This window comes from Chamaea fasciata, unplaced genomic scaffold, assembly GCF_029207755.1.
Source record: "Chamaea fasciata isolate MVZ Bird 193981 ecotype frontalis unplaced genomic scaffold, bChaFas1.0.hap1 SCAF_2, whole genome shotgun sequence".
In the NCBI taxonomy this organism is placed as follows: domain Eukaryota; kingdom Metazoa; phylum Chordata; class Aves; order Passeriformes; family Sylviidae; genus Chamaea; species Chamaea fasciata.
The window spans coordinates 42,049,068-42,066,304 of NW_027094087.1; the positions used below are offsets into that span (position 1 = coordinate 42,049,068).

The 17,237-nt window shown below is 44.3% G+C and overlaps 1 protein-coding gene across 1 annotated transcript in view; it reads right to left on the reverse strand.

Annotated features, from left to right (window-relative positions):
• The window catches only part of GUCY1A2 (guanylate cyclase 1 soluble subunit alpha 2), a 152,429-nt gene extending 140,343 nt beyond the window's left edge, over positions 1-12,086 (reverse strand). The window contains exon 1 of the mRNA XM_066175775.1: positions 11,829-12,086. Within this exon, the coding sequence (XP_066031872.1) occupies positions 11,829-12,086 (258 nt within the window). The remainder of the gene's footprint in view (positions 1-11,828) is intronic.
• Between the last annotated feature and the right edge of the window lie 5,151 nt (positions 12,087-17,237).

Here is a 17,237-nt window from a genome sequence, read left to right on the forward strand (position 1 = left end):
GAAAAATCACTTTGACTATTTCAAGATTTGACAATACAACCAATTTCCTAGTCCTGAACTTATTTCATTGGTAAACATCCCTTCTGCAGCACTGAATGGAAAAAAAAAAATATATCCCATTTTAACTTTCTCTCCTGAAAGCTAAATCAGTTGCCTAGATGTTGTCAGACAATTCTAGCCAACGCCATGAACTCACAGCCCTTTTCACTGGCAACTCCTATCAAATCTTAGAAATTAAGTACAGGCAAAAATAGGATTTACTACTAAAACACGGGTCATAAACAGAGCTCGATATAATGTGCGCAGAGCCAGAATGAAAACTGATCCAGGGAGTCACAAAGTCTTTCTTCATCTCTGACAAGAATTATTATGGCACACTGCTGTGCATGGTTAAATAGCCGCTACGCTCACCTTCTCAGTTTGCTGTATTTCATCACTGGTGAATGTCATTTTGCTACAGATGTACTTCTGTAACCAGGGCCATGTCTAAACAAAACAGTGAGAAGAGATATGACACCTGTTTACAGCTGCCTACAAGGGCAGTTTGGTGCACTGCTTCTTCCACTACACTACTGATAATGCATTGCCCATGATACAGAGAAAGAGCAGGAAAACATTTCCACCTCTTTTCTGTATCCAGCGACAAGACTGGATGGAGGCAAAATAGCTGAACCTTCTCCTAGCAGCACGGCACACATGACCTCTCCCAGAAGCAGAGTTCTACCACCCAAGGAGGTAAAAGACAGCCTTTAACCACACTCCTCCTCCACTGTAATGCCATTTAGGTGCTCAGTGCCACTTATTTACTGAGGAGATTGTAAAGCTTCATGGCTATTTAAAATTAAAGGATTTAAGGTGTAAATGTAAGCCAGTGACTGTTATCTAAACAATTAAATGTCAACAATTCCTTTTGACTATGATGATTGACTAATATGTGTATGCATCACAATTAGTCATGTCAGTTCATGTGCCTAAGGACAAAACAAAGAAAAACAAATTATTGTTATTCCGAACTGTAAATTAATCCAAGGATTGCCATACCAGATCACACCCAATCTCCATATGGAATGATGATCTATAAGGTACATGGGAATACTGGAGATATTCAGATTGATCTCTTGCATGGCAGAGAATACAGGACTTCCCTAAAGTAACTCTGAATTCAGACATCAGGCCATGGCTAACCCTAATGTGTCAAAATAATTTGTAAAAAATGACTGACCAATGAGTCATATAGGTTTGAAAGAACCTCTGGAGGTCCTCTAGACCAACATCCTACTCAAAGTAATTTGAGTTACAACTGGTTGCTCAGGTCATTCTTCAGACCAGTTTTGAGTGTCTCCAAGGATGACAGTCTCACACCCTCTCTGGGAAACCTGTACCAGCATCTGAACACCCTCATGACATCTCATTTCTTTTTACAATTCTGATTTTAAACTCCCATCTTTCAGCTTTTTAGCCTCTCATCCTTCTTCCACCCTGTAACCCCATGGAAAGCCTGGCTCCATCTCCCCTACACACCCTGCTCAGTTTAGCTGTAGGCTGCATCTTTCTGCTCACCCTTTTCTTCAGAGAATGAACACCCTTCCCCAATAAGCATCATTTAAGGCCCCCTTCACAAGGTTGTGCAGCCAGTTAGAGATGACCTCAGCTCACTCACTTTCTCAGGTTCTTGCTCAGCAGTCCTTGCTCCGCAGAGCATACCCCACGTTCATGGAGATCACAGCCCTGCCAGCAACACCACCAACACAGCTGCAGACTGCCTACTAGACGTGCCTGCACCACCCAGAGCCTTCCCCACTCCACCAGCAGGACTGAGGAGGCCCCAGCTGGGCACCTGCACTCTTCACCCCTGCACTCAAAGCCGTGTGGTCACTCCTGACATACTCTGGGTCTCCCCTGGCTGCACCACTGCTGCCCACATGGATGAGCAGCAGTGGTCATAGTCCAGGAGACAAACAAGCTTTGCCAGCCTCTTTGCAATGCTGATGTGTGAGCTCTTGGCAAGCAGCAAACCTTCTGTGCCAGCACGGCAGGCTGGCACATGAAGCCTTCTGTCCCCTCAGGAGACAGCATCTGATACCTACCACCCTCCTCTTCTGGAAGCTTCTAAGGGTTGAGGCCCTGCTGCCCCATTCGAAGGGAGGGAGGTCATCTCTCCCACCTCTTCACAGGGCATTTTACCTTCTCTGTATGTGATGAATCACATGTGGAACAGGGGCCTTAGTTATGCTGTCAGCAGTCACCAACCCCCAGCCTCCTTCATCTTGAAAGTTTCCACCCTTGACTCTCAAAGCTTATCTCTATTTTTCTCTCCTTCCTCTCAACATGGAGCTCAGGTTCTTGGCTCCACAAGGCCTCTGGAAAGATCTGTCCATCCTCCCCAATGTGTACAGGCTGCTCAATATCTACAACAGCTCTTCCCCCTGGCACCTCCTTGCTCTCTGAGCAGAGGACCCAGCCTTTGGCACCAGCAGGCAGCAATCCTGGCAGTGGCAGCCCTGCCACAGCAGCCACTGCTGCTCTCCCAGCCACCACTGTTTACAAGATGCACTCCTAGAGTAATGTGCCCTTCCTGCTAGATCTCGTCCTGCTCTCCAGTGCTCTGGAAGAAGACGAAGGAGTACTAGTTCCTCAAAACACTTTTTATGACTAACTTGAGAAAATTTTTATGAAGACATTTGTCTAAATGAACTCAAAATATTCCTGGTTTTTAAACTCATACAGCTTATTTTGAAAAAGGATTCTAGTTTAAACTGTGGGGTTTTCTTTATTTTGCTGAGTTCAGTTTTCTCTTCTTGCAGCTTCACTGCCTCGGTTTTCAAGGCAAAGGGGAAAGAACTTCCACTTGAACTGCACCCCTTCTTACAAATGTCTTTCCTGAGGCAATCAAACATAAAGTTTCCAATCTTCTCAGAGGACAGAGATTTTAGCCTATTCTCTAGCCATCTTCTGTCGCCTCTAAAATAACTTTCATTTGCTTGCAACATTTGGAAATAAATGGTAGAGCTCATCTGCCCAACTGCAGGCACCCACAGTGGTTCATTTCATCCTCTGGCTGGCATCTAATACATGCTTGAGAATTCAGTCTTTATAAATACCCATTTCATTCTTTTGTCTAGAAGAGACATTGAGTGATTGCTATAGACTTCGACATCTTAAAATGTTTGAGTAAGGACAGACAAACCCCACACTGAGGTGACAGAACTGCACACAGTATCCCAGATGACTCAGTCTAAATTTACATAAATGCAGTTTCAAATTCTCCGTGCTATTTCTTTTGCATCCTAAGATACCTAGATAGAATCAGGAAAGAAAAGGGCTGTAGAGGATGCTGCCAAGAGAGCAGCCAGGTACACAGACAGCTCCTCCTTAACCCTAACAAAGTTTCAAAGATTTTTCCTTGGAAAACCTAAGTGGCTCCTAGCTGAGCTTCACAAGGGTTTCAGCAGTCATGCTGTTAAAAACTTGACTGCTTAAAATTTTAAACATGGAAGTTGAAGCACTGAAGAGCATAACAGGCTCTGCTAGAAACCACTTTGCTTCTATCAGAATTTCTTCAATTACGTCCATCAGGTCAGGGGGCTCCCCCACACTGCTGTGCCCTGGGGAGTTGCAAAGTCCTTCCCAGAGGAATTCACACCCCTGCATGCAGAAGAGCCTCTGGACCTCAGCCAAATCAGCACTGTGACACTGGAAGTTTTAAATGCTTCAAATTTCGAGTGTTCAATCACAAACTCAGCAGATGTGTATGATTTTTAATTACTAGATTCACTGCTGGTGATCATTCATTAATGAAAAACATTTCTTTTTTCATATTTCAAAACCAATTTTAGTCAAGTCTTTGTGCTTAGGTGAATGCAGATGTCTAAGCACACACGAGCAGGTGTGCATCTGGCCCATCCAAAAGAAGATAAATGGCAAAACAGTCATTTTCAGTCTGGGTATTTTTAATATTTACCCCATGATCATGTAAGCAGTGAAAAACTGTTCCCTCCCTGTCCTTCTGGTCAGCAAAATATTGAATTAAAGAGGCTGTAAACAAAGAATCAAGGCTCCAGCTGAAGACAAACATTTATCAACGCTCCCAAGTGCCAGGAGTGGAGAGATAAGCATTGAAATTACTGCAGCTAGGGAAAAGCAGGACTGAAAAAGAAAAGGAAGGCTCCTTTGGCATCCAGCAATGTTCTGATGATACAGAAAGGAGGAAAATTCCCTAGCAGGTCCTGCACAGCCAGTATCCCTCCCTCTCCCATTCCCAATAGCTGAAGAATGGAATGAAAGGGAACAGACAGAAATCAGAAACGGAGAAACACAGTCACAACATTAAGCAATCATCTGAAATCTTAAAAAAGAAATAATCTTCAGGGGTTTAATAGTGCTTTTGATAATGTAAATAGGAAAAAAAATTGGTTTGCTCTCTAGATTCTGAATGTTTTAAGGTGCACTCATTTTTTAACTGCTTCTATTTGAGCTAAAAATATATTTTCTTCATGAAGACCAGCTTCCCAATTCCAAATGTTTGTACTTTAGATAAAAGCAGACCCTGCATGCAGACATCCATGACTAGCAGCAGATACGATATCAAGAGAGGAAGATGCATAATCCCCAGGAGTGGACTGTCTGGGGATCCAGGGCAGGGTGACTGACAGCTGGAGGCAAAACAAGCTGCCTGCAACAGCTCATGATGATCCAGACGGGACCACGCGAGGGTGCAGCGCCTGAGCTCAGTGCGACTGGCAGATAAACCTGAGACCATTCTGCTCCTCAGTTCACACAAACTGGGGTCCTCTTCACAGAGAAACACTTGTGCGCATCAGAGAATTGCCTTAATTTAATAAATAACATGAGATTAAGAATTTTACCCAATACTATTTCATGGCAAAAATGCAAGCACTGTGAAAAAATAAAGCAGAGCTAAATAATGATTAGAAATTATAAGTTCTGCATCCCCAGCTGCCTTTCAGCTAGAAGAATCACAGACATTACAGATGGAAATTGCCTATTAGATCATCTAGCCTAACTCCTTGACAGTGAAGGATAAGTATCTCAGGGTGCAATCCCTTATAACACCAGCTGTGATCACTTTGTTAATCTCTGAATTTCAGCCTTGTCTGAAATGGAGAGAAGATCTATCCTGTGCTGCAAAGAGAATGTGTTCAGTAGGTAAGAATATAATAGATGACCTATTGCTAATGCTATCTGTTCATCTTTTAATGCAACTGATATCTACTGCATAAAATCATCAGTGCAACTCCAGCAGACAGATAGGAAATGAAAAGCTTTATATGTCGGTCCTTTTCTAGGGTATTTTTATGTTGAGATAGAAGAAGAACCAATTTACCCAGTGCAACTGGGCCTAATTTCATATGCAGCTCTGCATAGGTATCTCTTTGTAACCTATGGACAAACCACAGATGTTGTTCATCTTCATTCTGAAACTTAGTTTGAGAGTTGGCAAACAGACACACGTAGTACAAAGAATCTGGATACAAGACGGAATAATTTCTTTTACTCAAAGCACTTCATAGCAGCCTCTCACATTAGCCCAAGAAGCAGAAGGCAAGAGAAGGCTTTCCTCTGCATTAACGTTATGCATTTGATCAGAGTACAACCAACTGTGTGAGGTGGTAACTGGCTCTGCTCAAACAGTTTCAAATGAAGGACATTCACGCTCATTTCGATGCAGCCACGAGGGCTCACTGCTTTCACAGGGGCAGATATTAATGATCATGACATTCCCGTTTCCCTTACATCTTTCTCTATTTGCACCTGCACACTCTGGCCAGGGGAGAGGCAGAGAAGTGCAGAGCAATTTAGATCAATTTTGTGGGATTACCACTAGTGCTTTCACGCTCTGCTCTGCCAGCCAGGGGGTCAGATGTGCCCGTGGGCAAGCCTTTTCCCCAACAAGGATATGCTCGCTGCTTCCAGGCAGCAAACATGTCTGCAATGTATGGATGCTTCCGAGACATGTTCTCTCCAGGCACTGTAGGGAACTTAAGATTCAGCCTGGAACCGCACAAACATTAAGAAAGCCAGTATTACTGTGATTGGTCTAAGAATTAGATGTCAAATGCTTAAACTCACACTCAATAAAATTTCATCAAGGTCAACAGAATGCTGCAAGCCCTTGGGTGCAGATAATTATTTTAGTAGTTTATTTGATGAAGCTGAATTTCCGCTGCATGAGACGTTAAACTACTGAACAAGACAAACATCTAAAACCCACTGTGATGCTCATGTTGATGACATTTTCCTGAATGTTCTAGTTTAAGACATCACAGCTCTATTTCAAGCTATGAAATAACAGATTGATTGACTATAGACTGCCTGTGTGACCTTCTGTATAACTGACTTTTGTCTATGTTAAGTTGAAAGATACTCAGCAAGAGTCTGGTTTTATTATACTTTCCAAAAAAAAAAAATCATTCTGTTTGCCTGTGGAAATCAGAAATTAGAAGTTTCTCATAGAATGTGCCTCTCTCTTCACCATTTTCATGCTTCACACCCACATTCTTGAGAAGGATGTTACTCATGTAAAGCTCATCCAGCCTGGGCTACTAAGTGAATAAGCTCATTGCAACACTGATACGGGGATCATTTGACATTACCTTATTTCATTCAGAAAGACAGGCAGAAATCCTTTCTACAACAGCAGGGCTTTGCTATACGCAATGCGTTAATGTCAGTTATTAGGAGCTCGGACTACTTGTACAAATTTTTCCCAAAATCTTATGCAAAAATCGATTTGCTACATCTCCTGCTAGTGGCAGCAACTTGTTAAGAGAGCAGAAGTAAAAAGCTAGTTAAAGGAGTAGTATGCATGGACAGTGAGTAGTAGAGGTTTATGATGGAGCCACGTTTGATATAAGCTGCTACACTGCAACTTTTCTGCCAAAACCCCACCTCCGCTCACCGGAGGATTCACTTGCAATTAAGCAATTTGAAGTTATGGTAGTTCTGTGACATAAGTCATAGCCTACACGCTAACATAAATGACTGCCTTTACATTCACTTTTCTTCCACTGGCAGGGAAAGGGCTATATTCAAAAAGACAGATCTTAAATTCAAACTCTTTGGCGGCAGCCAGTAGCAGCTTCCTAAATAACACTGTGAAAAAAGTGTTCTTACTTTAATGTGTTTTGAACTGGGCCTTTAAAGAATAGCAGAAATAATCCTAAATGAACAGGAAAGTACAACAGAAGTGATTTTCACTTAACAGTTTTATAAGTGATGCGTTACATTGGCCTTTCAGAAAATAAAATCAAATGGAAGTGTTAGTCAGTTTAATGCTGTCTTATGCTGTAATTTGTGTTTCAGAAAGATCAGTGCAGTGCTTAAGGGTACACAGACTCCTCTGAATGCATGCCCAGTCATACCCAGCTCCTTTAGGGACAGCCTATGCCTCTTAGATGGGAGCAGAGTATTTGACTTTTCAAATCAGTGACAAATTATGTTTTTCTGATTTTGATTCTATTTTCAGCCTGGTATTGGATACAAGTCAAGATAGAACTGGAGCAAATGTGAAAATTGTTGCAAGGAACTAGAATTCAGTAACATACTAAACTGCACTTTTAAAGAATCAAGCTACATCAACTGGTGCCAGGATACCATTCCCCTACAGCTGAGCTCTTAAGGGCAGAAAATACTATTTTGCTAATGAATAGCATATAGTATCATGTTCTCTACTTATAATTAATCAAAACTTATGTCTTTGTGGGTGTAAAATTCATCCTTTAAAATGGAACACAATAACAAAGCTGGAATCAAAAGCAGAATATTTCCTTAAATTTGCTTATGATGTGCATATAATTACCGAGTTATTTCTTAAAAACAAAGTCATAAATCAATGTCCCTATTAAGTTCCCAACATTTTATTATTTATCTCCAATAAACTGAACCCAGCCTGGTGACAGGAGAAACTGTTTGTTTTGAGAGCAGCTGGATCTGGCTCTGGATTTCTCTGATCAGAGTGCATAACCAAAGACCATTCGACAGCGGTTCAGATGAAGGAGGACAGAAGGACATCTGTGTTCTGTCAGGAACATGATTTAGGAACATGTTAGAATGGATAGGAGCTGCCTTCACAATTATCCAGCCCTGTGGGAACATCACAGGGATCGAAGGCTGTTGAGAGGGCAGAGACAGTCATGGGGCAATATGCAAGGAGCACTGTTGCCAGGATCTCATGAGCCGATGGAGCCACAAGAGCTGTGTGCAGAGCCTGGGGTTTACTGCCCTGGGCAGCTGAGTTTGGTCCCACCAACCATCCTCTACACAGCCAGGTGCTGAGCACAGCTCCCCGACCCCACGGGCTGAGGCACCGGGCTGTGCCTACACCCTTCTGATGTCAGGACACTTGGCTAGACAGCAAACTGGTACTGGGGGAGGCAGCAGGGCGGCAACTGGATGAGATGTTCAGATGTTCAGACAGTCAGTCTGCTGAGTGCAGCTGTGACAAAAGAGCTGCCTCTCCTTGCATTGCTGCTGCTCTGCCTCCCTGCCCGGCGCACCCTGCTTCCCCAGCATAGCCTACTCACGAACGCCAGTGGTGGGATGTGGATGGAGGTCTCATCATCACACACTTTTCCCCAAAATACACAGCTGTTTTGGTGGGAGGTGAGCCCTACCATCCTTCTAGTTCTGGCGCTCAAAAAACAGAGGGTTTGCAGTGAGCACATTCTAGACGAACAGCAGCAATCCTTCACCCATCCAGGCGTGTAGGGAAACATTTACGAACCCACAGGAATATAAAATGAACCTCTGCTGATTGAGGATCAGGTCCCTACATCCTCTAGTATAACTACTGCAGCAAAAAAATTTCCAACAATCAATGTAAGAGAAAAGGTGGAATATCATGCCTGCTGGAAAGTGCTAGAAGTTGCTGTCCGGGAGCAAGGAGAATGTGGTGGATTCAATGCTGCAACACAGCAAGGTTAACTTTTTGATACTTTCCCACAGTACCACAAAAAGTAATGTTTGCGCAAAGTCATACTCAGCTAAAACTGAGACCAAGACTACAAGTGATTAAAAATGCATTATTTTCGCTACATTTTAATGTACTGCATCTCGAATACTTCATTACTGCGCTTCATTCGACAGAATCTCATACAAGTGACACTACAGCTGTACTAACTCATGAATGAATTGCACAGGAGATACATTTCACATGTATTTTCAGACTACCACTTCTAAGACGCAGCACTCCTTGCAGAGCTTTCTTGCTGCTCTGCCCTATGGACACCCCTCTTGGGTACCCAATGCCCTTTTGCCCCTTGGATGCTCCTTCCTGCCCTGTTCAAGGCTCTCCATGGGCCCAGAGCACCTCACAGTAGCTCCTGCTACCACTGAGAATTCTCTGCATAGTACAGTAGTATCAAATACACACACAGAATTTTTCTTCAGTGCAAACACAAAACAGTATTTTACTCAGTAATTCAATTCTAGTCATTGCTAAAGGAAAGCACAAAAAACTACAGCTAAGTATAAACATCAGGATCCTGTAGCATCCTTCAACTTTCGAAGTTGGGATGAGGACAAATAACTCCTGCATTCTTGTTTGAAGAGACAACATTAAACCTTGCAGGCTAGATATACAGTATATACATCTGCATGTAAATAAATACGTTTATATACTTAACGGAGACCCCTATCTATAGCATTATGGAATGAAGATCTATCTACATCTATTAAAAAGTATGAGAGCTTTTTGTTTAGAAAGAACATCTGTCAGTGCACTCTTCACACTTGCCTTCTAATTTAACAAACAACACAAATGAATCCTATTAAAACAATTTTATAGGCAAAGTCGGGGTGGGGGAGTGGGTTACTTCTAATTAAAGTTATTCCTGATTTACATCAGTAATGTGAAAAAATAATCAGATCCAAAGTGTTATACATATGACAACTTGACTTGTTGCATGAAGGCATACATTCAGTATCACAGAACTCAGTAAGAAAGCACCAAAATAACAAAGCATCTCAACAGTGGTTCCTCTGAGGGAAAAATGAAAAGGCAGGGGACCTGGTTCTTTTCTTAAACCAAGACTAGGACAAGACTTCTTCGACTTAATGACATTAATTTATGCCAAAATGTGTAAGATGGGAATGAAGCTATAGTTGCCAAGATAAAAAGGGAAACTTTAAGTAATGTGTATCACATTAAAATTTTAAAATAACCTATATTTTTGGCAATAAGGGTTGCTATAATTACCTCCCAGGGAAACCATGAAAGCTGTTGTTTGGGACATCAAAACCAAGTTATTCAAAATCTTTGCATTCTTAAACAAATTTTCTCTGCGAGCAGGGAAGAAAGAGGACTTGGCTCTATCAGAGTTTTATTCATGTCTTATTTCAAGGAATGTGCTTATTTTGAAAACAAATTCAAGAACTTATCTGCAAAACTGTAATTGTCTTTTATAGCAACACAATACAGGAGGTAACAGTAAAAGCTTAGAAAACACAAATACTAAGGTTATCTCAAAATACTGAACTGAACTACTTCTGAATACTTCAAATATTTGGGGTAACATATGCTCTAATTATACCCTTGCATTACTATCAAATTAAATAGCTTCTCTCCTTTTTTAATATACTAAAACAAGACAGGTCACCTGAAACATCATCTATTAATATCCGCATTACAAGACCAGATTCCCAGTGGAGTGGGAAAAAATCAATGGGAAAGAAAAGTCCTAACTGTACCTGGATGACTATTAGCTATTAAATGCACTAAAACTTCTTCCATTAAAAAGACAGGGCTGTCTACACCTGTCCAGCACTTAAACTCCAAACAGAAAAGAATATATTAAAACCAATGCAAACTGAGAGCTGATGGTGATGAGACTCATAAGGAATTCCCAGAGGTGCCTAATAATACGAAAAAAGATTATCTGATGCCACAATAGCAGATCTAGTTGTCCAGCAGATTAAGACTACTTGTTGCCATTAATGTTTTATGCTTTAATACATTAAACTATCTCAGAGACCAAACAAACATTCAGATGCAGCTGAAACTTTAGGAGGAAATTTTAGCAATGATCACAGATGTGTGCACAGGAGCATAGCACAATCGTAACAAAAAAGGCAGGAGAAAAGCCTTCTTTATTACACTAATCTACAGGAACTACCGAGACACTGATTTCAGACTTACAAAATTATACCAGCATATGTTACGGGCTCTGCCTGAATTCACTCCTGATGTTAACTGCATACAGACAGTGGGTCCCTGGTTCTCAACTACAGCTGCAGCTATCCAGACAAACATTAAGTCGCGGATTTCAAAGTCTACTTTAAAGAAACTGATCTGTCAGGAATGTCTGCGCATCCAGGAGGCACAGGGAAATCTGTTGCTGAAATATTTCCGAACGCATAGCCGGAACTTTGTTTTACCCTATTCAGTACAGAGAAGCCCTACAAATGTAAGAAGTTCACATCCCCTCATTGTTCAGGAACAATGTGCACGCCATGCATCATACAGATGTAACTTTTTACATATTAAAAAAAAAAAACAAAACCGTTGCTAGTACCAGTGATAAGCACTCTGTGACTTTGTTTTCATTCAGAAAGAGATTCGGCAGAAATTATAAACCCAGCCAAAGCGGCAGCTGCGCCTAAGCGTGACTCCCGACCCGATTTCCAGCACCGGGCTGCCGGGAGCTGTACTCCCGCAGGTTTGCGGGGATGGCAGCCGGCAGCCGGAGCGAGCACGGAGAGGCAGCCGGCTCCAGCGACCCCGCGGAACCAGCCGGGAGGGGGGCGCGGGCACCGTCGCCTCTCTCCCGACAGGAACCCGGGGCAGCGCCGGGCGCGGCGGGGGCACTCACCGCGGGGGCCGTCAGGCGGCGGATGCTCTCGCCCAGTGAGTCCAGGTTGACCCGCCGGCGGCGCGGAGCGCGGCGAGCCCCAGCGCTGGCCGCGGCGGCGGCGGCAGCGAAGGGGGTGTCGGCGGAGCCGGGGGGGCTGCGGCTGCCGTTCCAGCAGAGGCGGGACAGGGGACACTCGCCCTCCTCCTCGGGGCTCGTCTCCGGGCAGTCCGAGCCCAGCGAGCTGAAGGACTCTGACGAGATCTTGCGGCGGGACATGGTGCCGCGGGCTGGCGCGGGGCGGCGGCGGGCTCAGCGCGGGGCGGCGGGCAGCCGCGGCGGGCAGCGCCGAGCTGGGCGGGCGCGGGGGCGGCCGCCTCGCATGGCCGCGGGTGCCCCTGGGCGAGCGGGAGGCAGCGGCGGAGCCGCCGCGCCGGGGCCGGCGCAGACCGCGGCGCTGCCCCGCTCGGTGGCTCTCCGCGCCGGGCCAGGAGCGCGGGTGCCGCGCCGCGCCGCGCCGGGAGCCTTTAAAGCGCCGGCGGCGGCAACTGCGGTGCCTGCTGCCCTCCTCTGCCTCGGCCGCCCGCCCCGCTCTCCCCTCCCCCGGCTCCCTCGCTGCTCCGCGGGGATCACGTGTTGTTTGGAGCCCTTTCCCCCCTCCTCCTCCTCCTCCCGCCTCCCCCGCCCCGCTCGCCGCCTGTCGAGCCCGGCCCCGTTCGCCGCGGGCCCGCCGGCCTCGCTGCCCCGCGCCGGGGAGATGCCCCCAGCGCCCGGCGGGGCGGGCCGAGGGCAGGGCCGGCACGCAGCCCGCGCTCCCGCCGCTGCCTGCTGCCGGGAGGGCGGCAAGGGCGCTCCGCTCTGCGACCGGCGCTTTGGAGCTGGACCAAGGGGAAGCGGGGAGGTGGCCCTGTAGCCCCGCACGGCTTCGCGGGGCCCGGTGGTGCCGGCGCGGGGACCGGGTGCGATGCCGGGGCCCTCCCGTGGCTGCCGCCCCGGCCCCGCCGCCGCCGCCGCCGCCGCGAGTCCCGCCGCGGTGCTGGACAGCTCCCTGGCAGCTCCAGCGGCCGGGGAAGCCGCTTCGCGCTCCCTGCCCGCCCTCCCCGCCAGCGAACTTTTGAAACGGCATTAGGGAAGCTGAAGCCTAAGAAAAAAATAATTTTAAAAACTGGGGAGACAGGATGCCGGCCATCAGCTTTCAGAAGCAAAAGTTGTCGTCTTTGTGCAAGCACTGCTCCCGTTAACACTGTAGGTCATGTCCATAACAGCAAGGAAACGAATTTCATTCCCATGTTACAGCCCTGGCAAGGGGAGAAAAGACTGGGCTAGAGGACCGACCCGAAGTAGAGGAGCTTCGATCCTGGATGACACACAGGGTGTCTCCTTCCCAGCTTCCCCTACTCTGTCAGTGTAAAGATACCTTTAGAGATTCATTCCAACAGTCGTAACCCCATGTAATTCTCTTCAGCAAAAATGCTCCAAGGAAATGGGATTTCAGCTGAAGTGGTTCGTCCTACCATCAATGAAGACAGCTTGTCATTACTTTCCCTTTGTTCAAACAAAACTTATTTTAAAAGGCAATGATTTTAAGATAGTTTTTACTCTACCTTTTCACAGTATTATGACATGTTTTACAACTGTATCCTTTTAAACGTCTGAATGCCTAAACAAGGACTGAAGGAACTAGGGAGACTTACACAGGTTTGAAGGTGCTTTTGAGCATGGCCCCAGGCAGCACAAGCCAGTGTCTGCTCTTGGAGGGGGCACGGGTCTATGGCTGAGCATGTTGCTTTTAACTGGGGCACGACAAGCTTTGCCAGGACATTTCTTCCAGTGTGTCATCTTTGTTTCCTTTGTCTCACATAGTGTCTTCTTTTTTTAGCTTTTTTTTTTTTTACTTTTTTTTTAATAGAAATAGATATGGAGTCTGATGATTGAAACCTGTGGCTTGAAAGGATTTGTAGTAAAGCCAGAGTGCTCCATAGTACCTTTTCTTGCCATAGGAAGTGTTACAATTCAGATGTACAGACCGTCCTGGTGATGCCCTCAGCAGTCCTAGAACATGAATCAGGCATGGCTTCACAAGTAATTCACACATGTACCTTCAGATCTGTTGTCTTTCTCTGTGTTTCCTCCTGGAGTGATTAACAAAACATCAGTATCTGAGTGTAGGGAAGCAAAACAGTCACTCTGCCCTTTTTCTTCTTCCCTCCAAAGAAATCCTCATTTTCACAGATTCTTTGAGATCTGCTGCACAAGCCCTTGCTGGCCTGCAGGCCAAGCTCCCACCACGGAGGGGACTCAGGAGCTAAGGGGTCTGGAAGGTACCCTTTGGTGCTAAATATCATCCCTAGCACAGGGTGCTCTGTGTTAACATTCTTCACATGCTCCAGTTTCCATTAAATTTACTTCCTTCTCACAGACCATTTCATACAGTCCTCAGTGAAGCAAACTACCACTGGTTTCCTGGCTGATGCAGTGACAGTGACAACTGGGTAAGAGCCACATAGTTTAGCACAGAAGATGCAAATACATATTTATAAGTTCTAAACTGCTAAAATACCAAAGTGTCAACTGATTCCATGTGCAGCACTTCAGCTGTAGGGTAAGCAACTTGCTTGGAGGCATTTTGCATATTACTCAGCACTAAGAAGAAGTTTCAACATGACAAAAATGACACCTTTTAGGTCTTCAGTTTTCCTCTTTCTCTTGAAGTTTAAAGTAACACTTCCCAATGCAACTTATTAGTAGCATTTGACACTGCTTCTGAGTTACCCTTGCAGCTTTAAAAATTACTTTCCTCATGCTCCTTATGGCCATATTCCTTTTATGTCTGTAATATAGTGGTCCGGAAGTGGAAAGAAAAATTCTCTGCCTCAGTGACTATACCTGAGGTCAGGACATCAGAACCAAATGTACTTGTGTACCAAACCAGCTCTTTCCAAGAATGTGAAAAACATTTTCCTTCAACATCTAGATAGTGAAATTCACAACTCAGCAAAAAATGCCATTATGTTCTTCAAGTATTATTTTCTTCAGATGAAGCAGAGCTTTGAGTAAACCCAGACACAGTGTTGGCTAGTCTGATTAGATATAAACTTTAAAGCTTGTGAAAGTAAGCCTCATACCTACCCAATCCAGTTACTTAAGATATCAGTAGTCTGCATTCTGCAACTGTTTGGGATTCATGATATGAGGTGCACAGAACTGAATAGAGGAACCAGCTGGAAAACTACCGAACACCCTCTTAAGTTGGCTGAAGCTAAATGAAAATGGACAGCAGAAGATCCAAGATGATGTAGATCCTGGAGGTGAGTCTGGTGAGCAAACAAGTCATTCAGTCCCCAGTTAATTTTCTCATTTTCTTTCTCTTGATCCAGACACAACCTTGGCAAAAGCTAAATACCTCAAGAGTTGCTTCCTCTGACAGTCTAATGCCTTTGAGAGCCCACAGACACAGACATTTACAGGATATAAGAGAACAAATATTCTTCTTTTATACACGTCTTGTCAGCCCCAACTTGTAGTTGGCGCATTATTGGATGAATAGCAGAATGTCAAATGAATAAGGTTCACTAAAAGAATGCCAATGCAACTTTTCTCTCATACTACAACAGAGTGCAATGTATGTGTCCCACATATATTGCAGACACTTCGGAAAAAAAATTTGAGTACTTTTAATTCTTTTACAATTTATAATGCATAATTACTCTTCTCATTAGACAGATGGCTGAACATGATCCAGTGTGTGGCCAAGCAGGCCAATGGCATCCTGGCCTGGATCAGCCATGGTGTGGCCAGCGGGACCAGGGCAGTGACCGTGCCCCTGTACTGGGCACTGCTGAGGCCACACCTCAAATCCTGTGTTCAGTTTTGGGCCCCTCCCTGCAAGAAAGACATTGAGGGGCTGCAGCGTGTCCAGAGAAGGGCAGCGGAGCTGGGGCAGGATCTGGAGCACAAGTGCTGTGAGGAGCAGCTGAGGGAGCTGGGGGTGTTTATCCTGGAGAAAAGGAGGCTCAGGGGGAACCTCATCACTCTCTACAACTGCCTGAAAGGAGAGTGTAGCCAGGTGAAGGTTGATCTCTCCTCCCAGGTGAAAAGTGATAGAACAAGAGGACATGGCCTAAACTTGTGCCAGGAGAGGACATCAGGAAGATTTTTTTTTTTTTTTTTCACAGAAAGGGTGGTTAAGCATTGGATTGGACTGCCCAGGGAGGTGATGGATTAGCGCTGTGGTTTAGTTGATGAGGTTATGATCAGTCAAAGATTGAACTTGATAATCTTAGAGGTCTTTTCCAACCTAAATGATTCTGTGTCTCTGTGATTCTAGGGAAAATATTATGAAAATCGCAAATGTTATCTCATTTTTTATCTATTTTCATATTTTTTTCTTAGTGCTAATGAGAAAAATTCACAAAACTGAGTTCAGTCCTGACAGAAAATACATAGTCTTTAATTTCCGTTATTTACAGTGTGTTAGCTTATTGGTAATTATTCATTATTTTTATTTATTCGCTATTAACTATGCATTTCTCATCAGACATTATATGCTGGAGTTTTGATATGATTTTTATTCACAAATGCTGTTTTTCTGCAGCTCACACAGCCTTGGAAGATTAAAATAACCAAAACAACTTCATCATAGTGCATTGCATTGTCCTTTCTGCCTTTGTTAAAAAAAATGTTGCTTGCAGAGCTGCTAAAAAAATGTATTTGAACTAATCCCTCTTAGGCATTAGTTGCACAAATCACATATATCACATATATAGTTCGTATCACTTCACCTATTACATTATATGGCTTTTTATAGTAATCTTTTTTATTGTACTGCTGAACCTATAAGTACTTAATTTTCCTTTAATAGAAAAGATTGTTGTCACGGGATCAATGTCTCCCCACGGAGAAAGTAAACATCTGTTTTGCAAAGCATTTCTAAAGCAGCAGGAGACCGTTATCCTGTGACAACATTGTGTTACAATTACTTTATTGCAGTCAGGAAAAATGAATGATGTGTAGCGAATTTATTCTTTTTTCAAGTTCTGCCAAACCTTCCTGTTCTTTATCCAATGACTTCCATCTGGAGTAGTGCCTGGAAGGATGGCTGGGGTGTTCTGCCATTCATCATTAATGATCTGTTGAATTACAGCTGGCTTGAAGAACAAATCAATTCTATATTTCAGCTACTCAGAAATGTAGTTTGTGTGCAAGGTGCAGCAAATTCACATTGGTCTAAGTTGTTGTTCTAGTCATCAGGTTATGTTCAAGTCCAGCGTATTACTGAAGCAGTAATGAATCTGTTTTACGCTGCAAGATAAGATATTGTGTGATGAAAGCATAAGAATCTGTGTCTTAATGCCCATAAAATATCTTTAATCTGTGACCCTCAGCACACTATTAGGACTTCTTTCTCGTGGATGAGAAAAGCAAATAAAG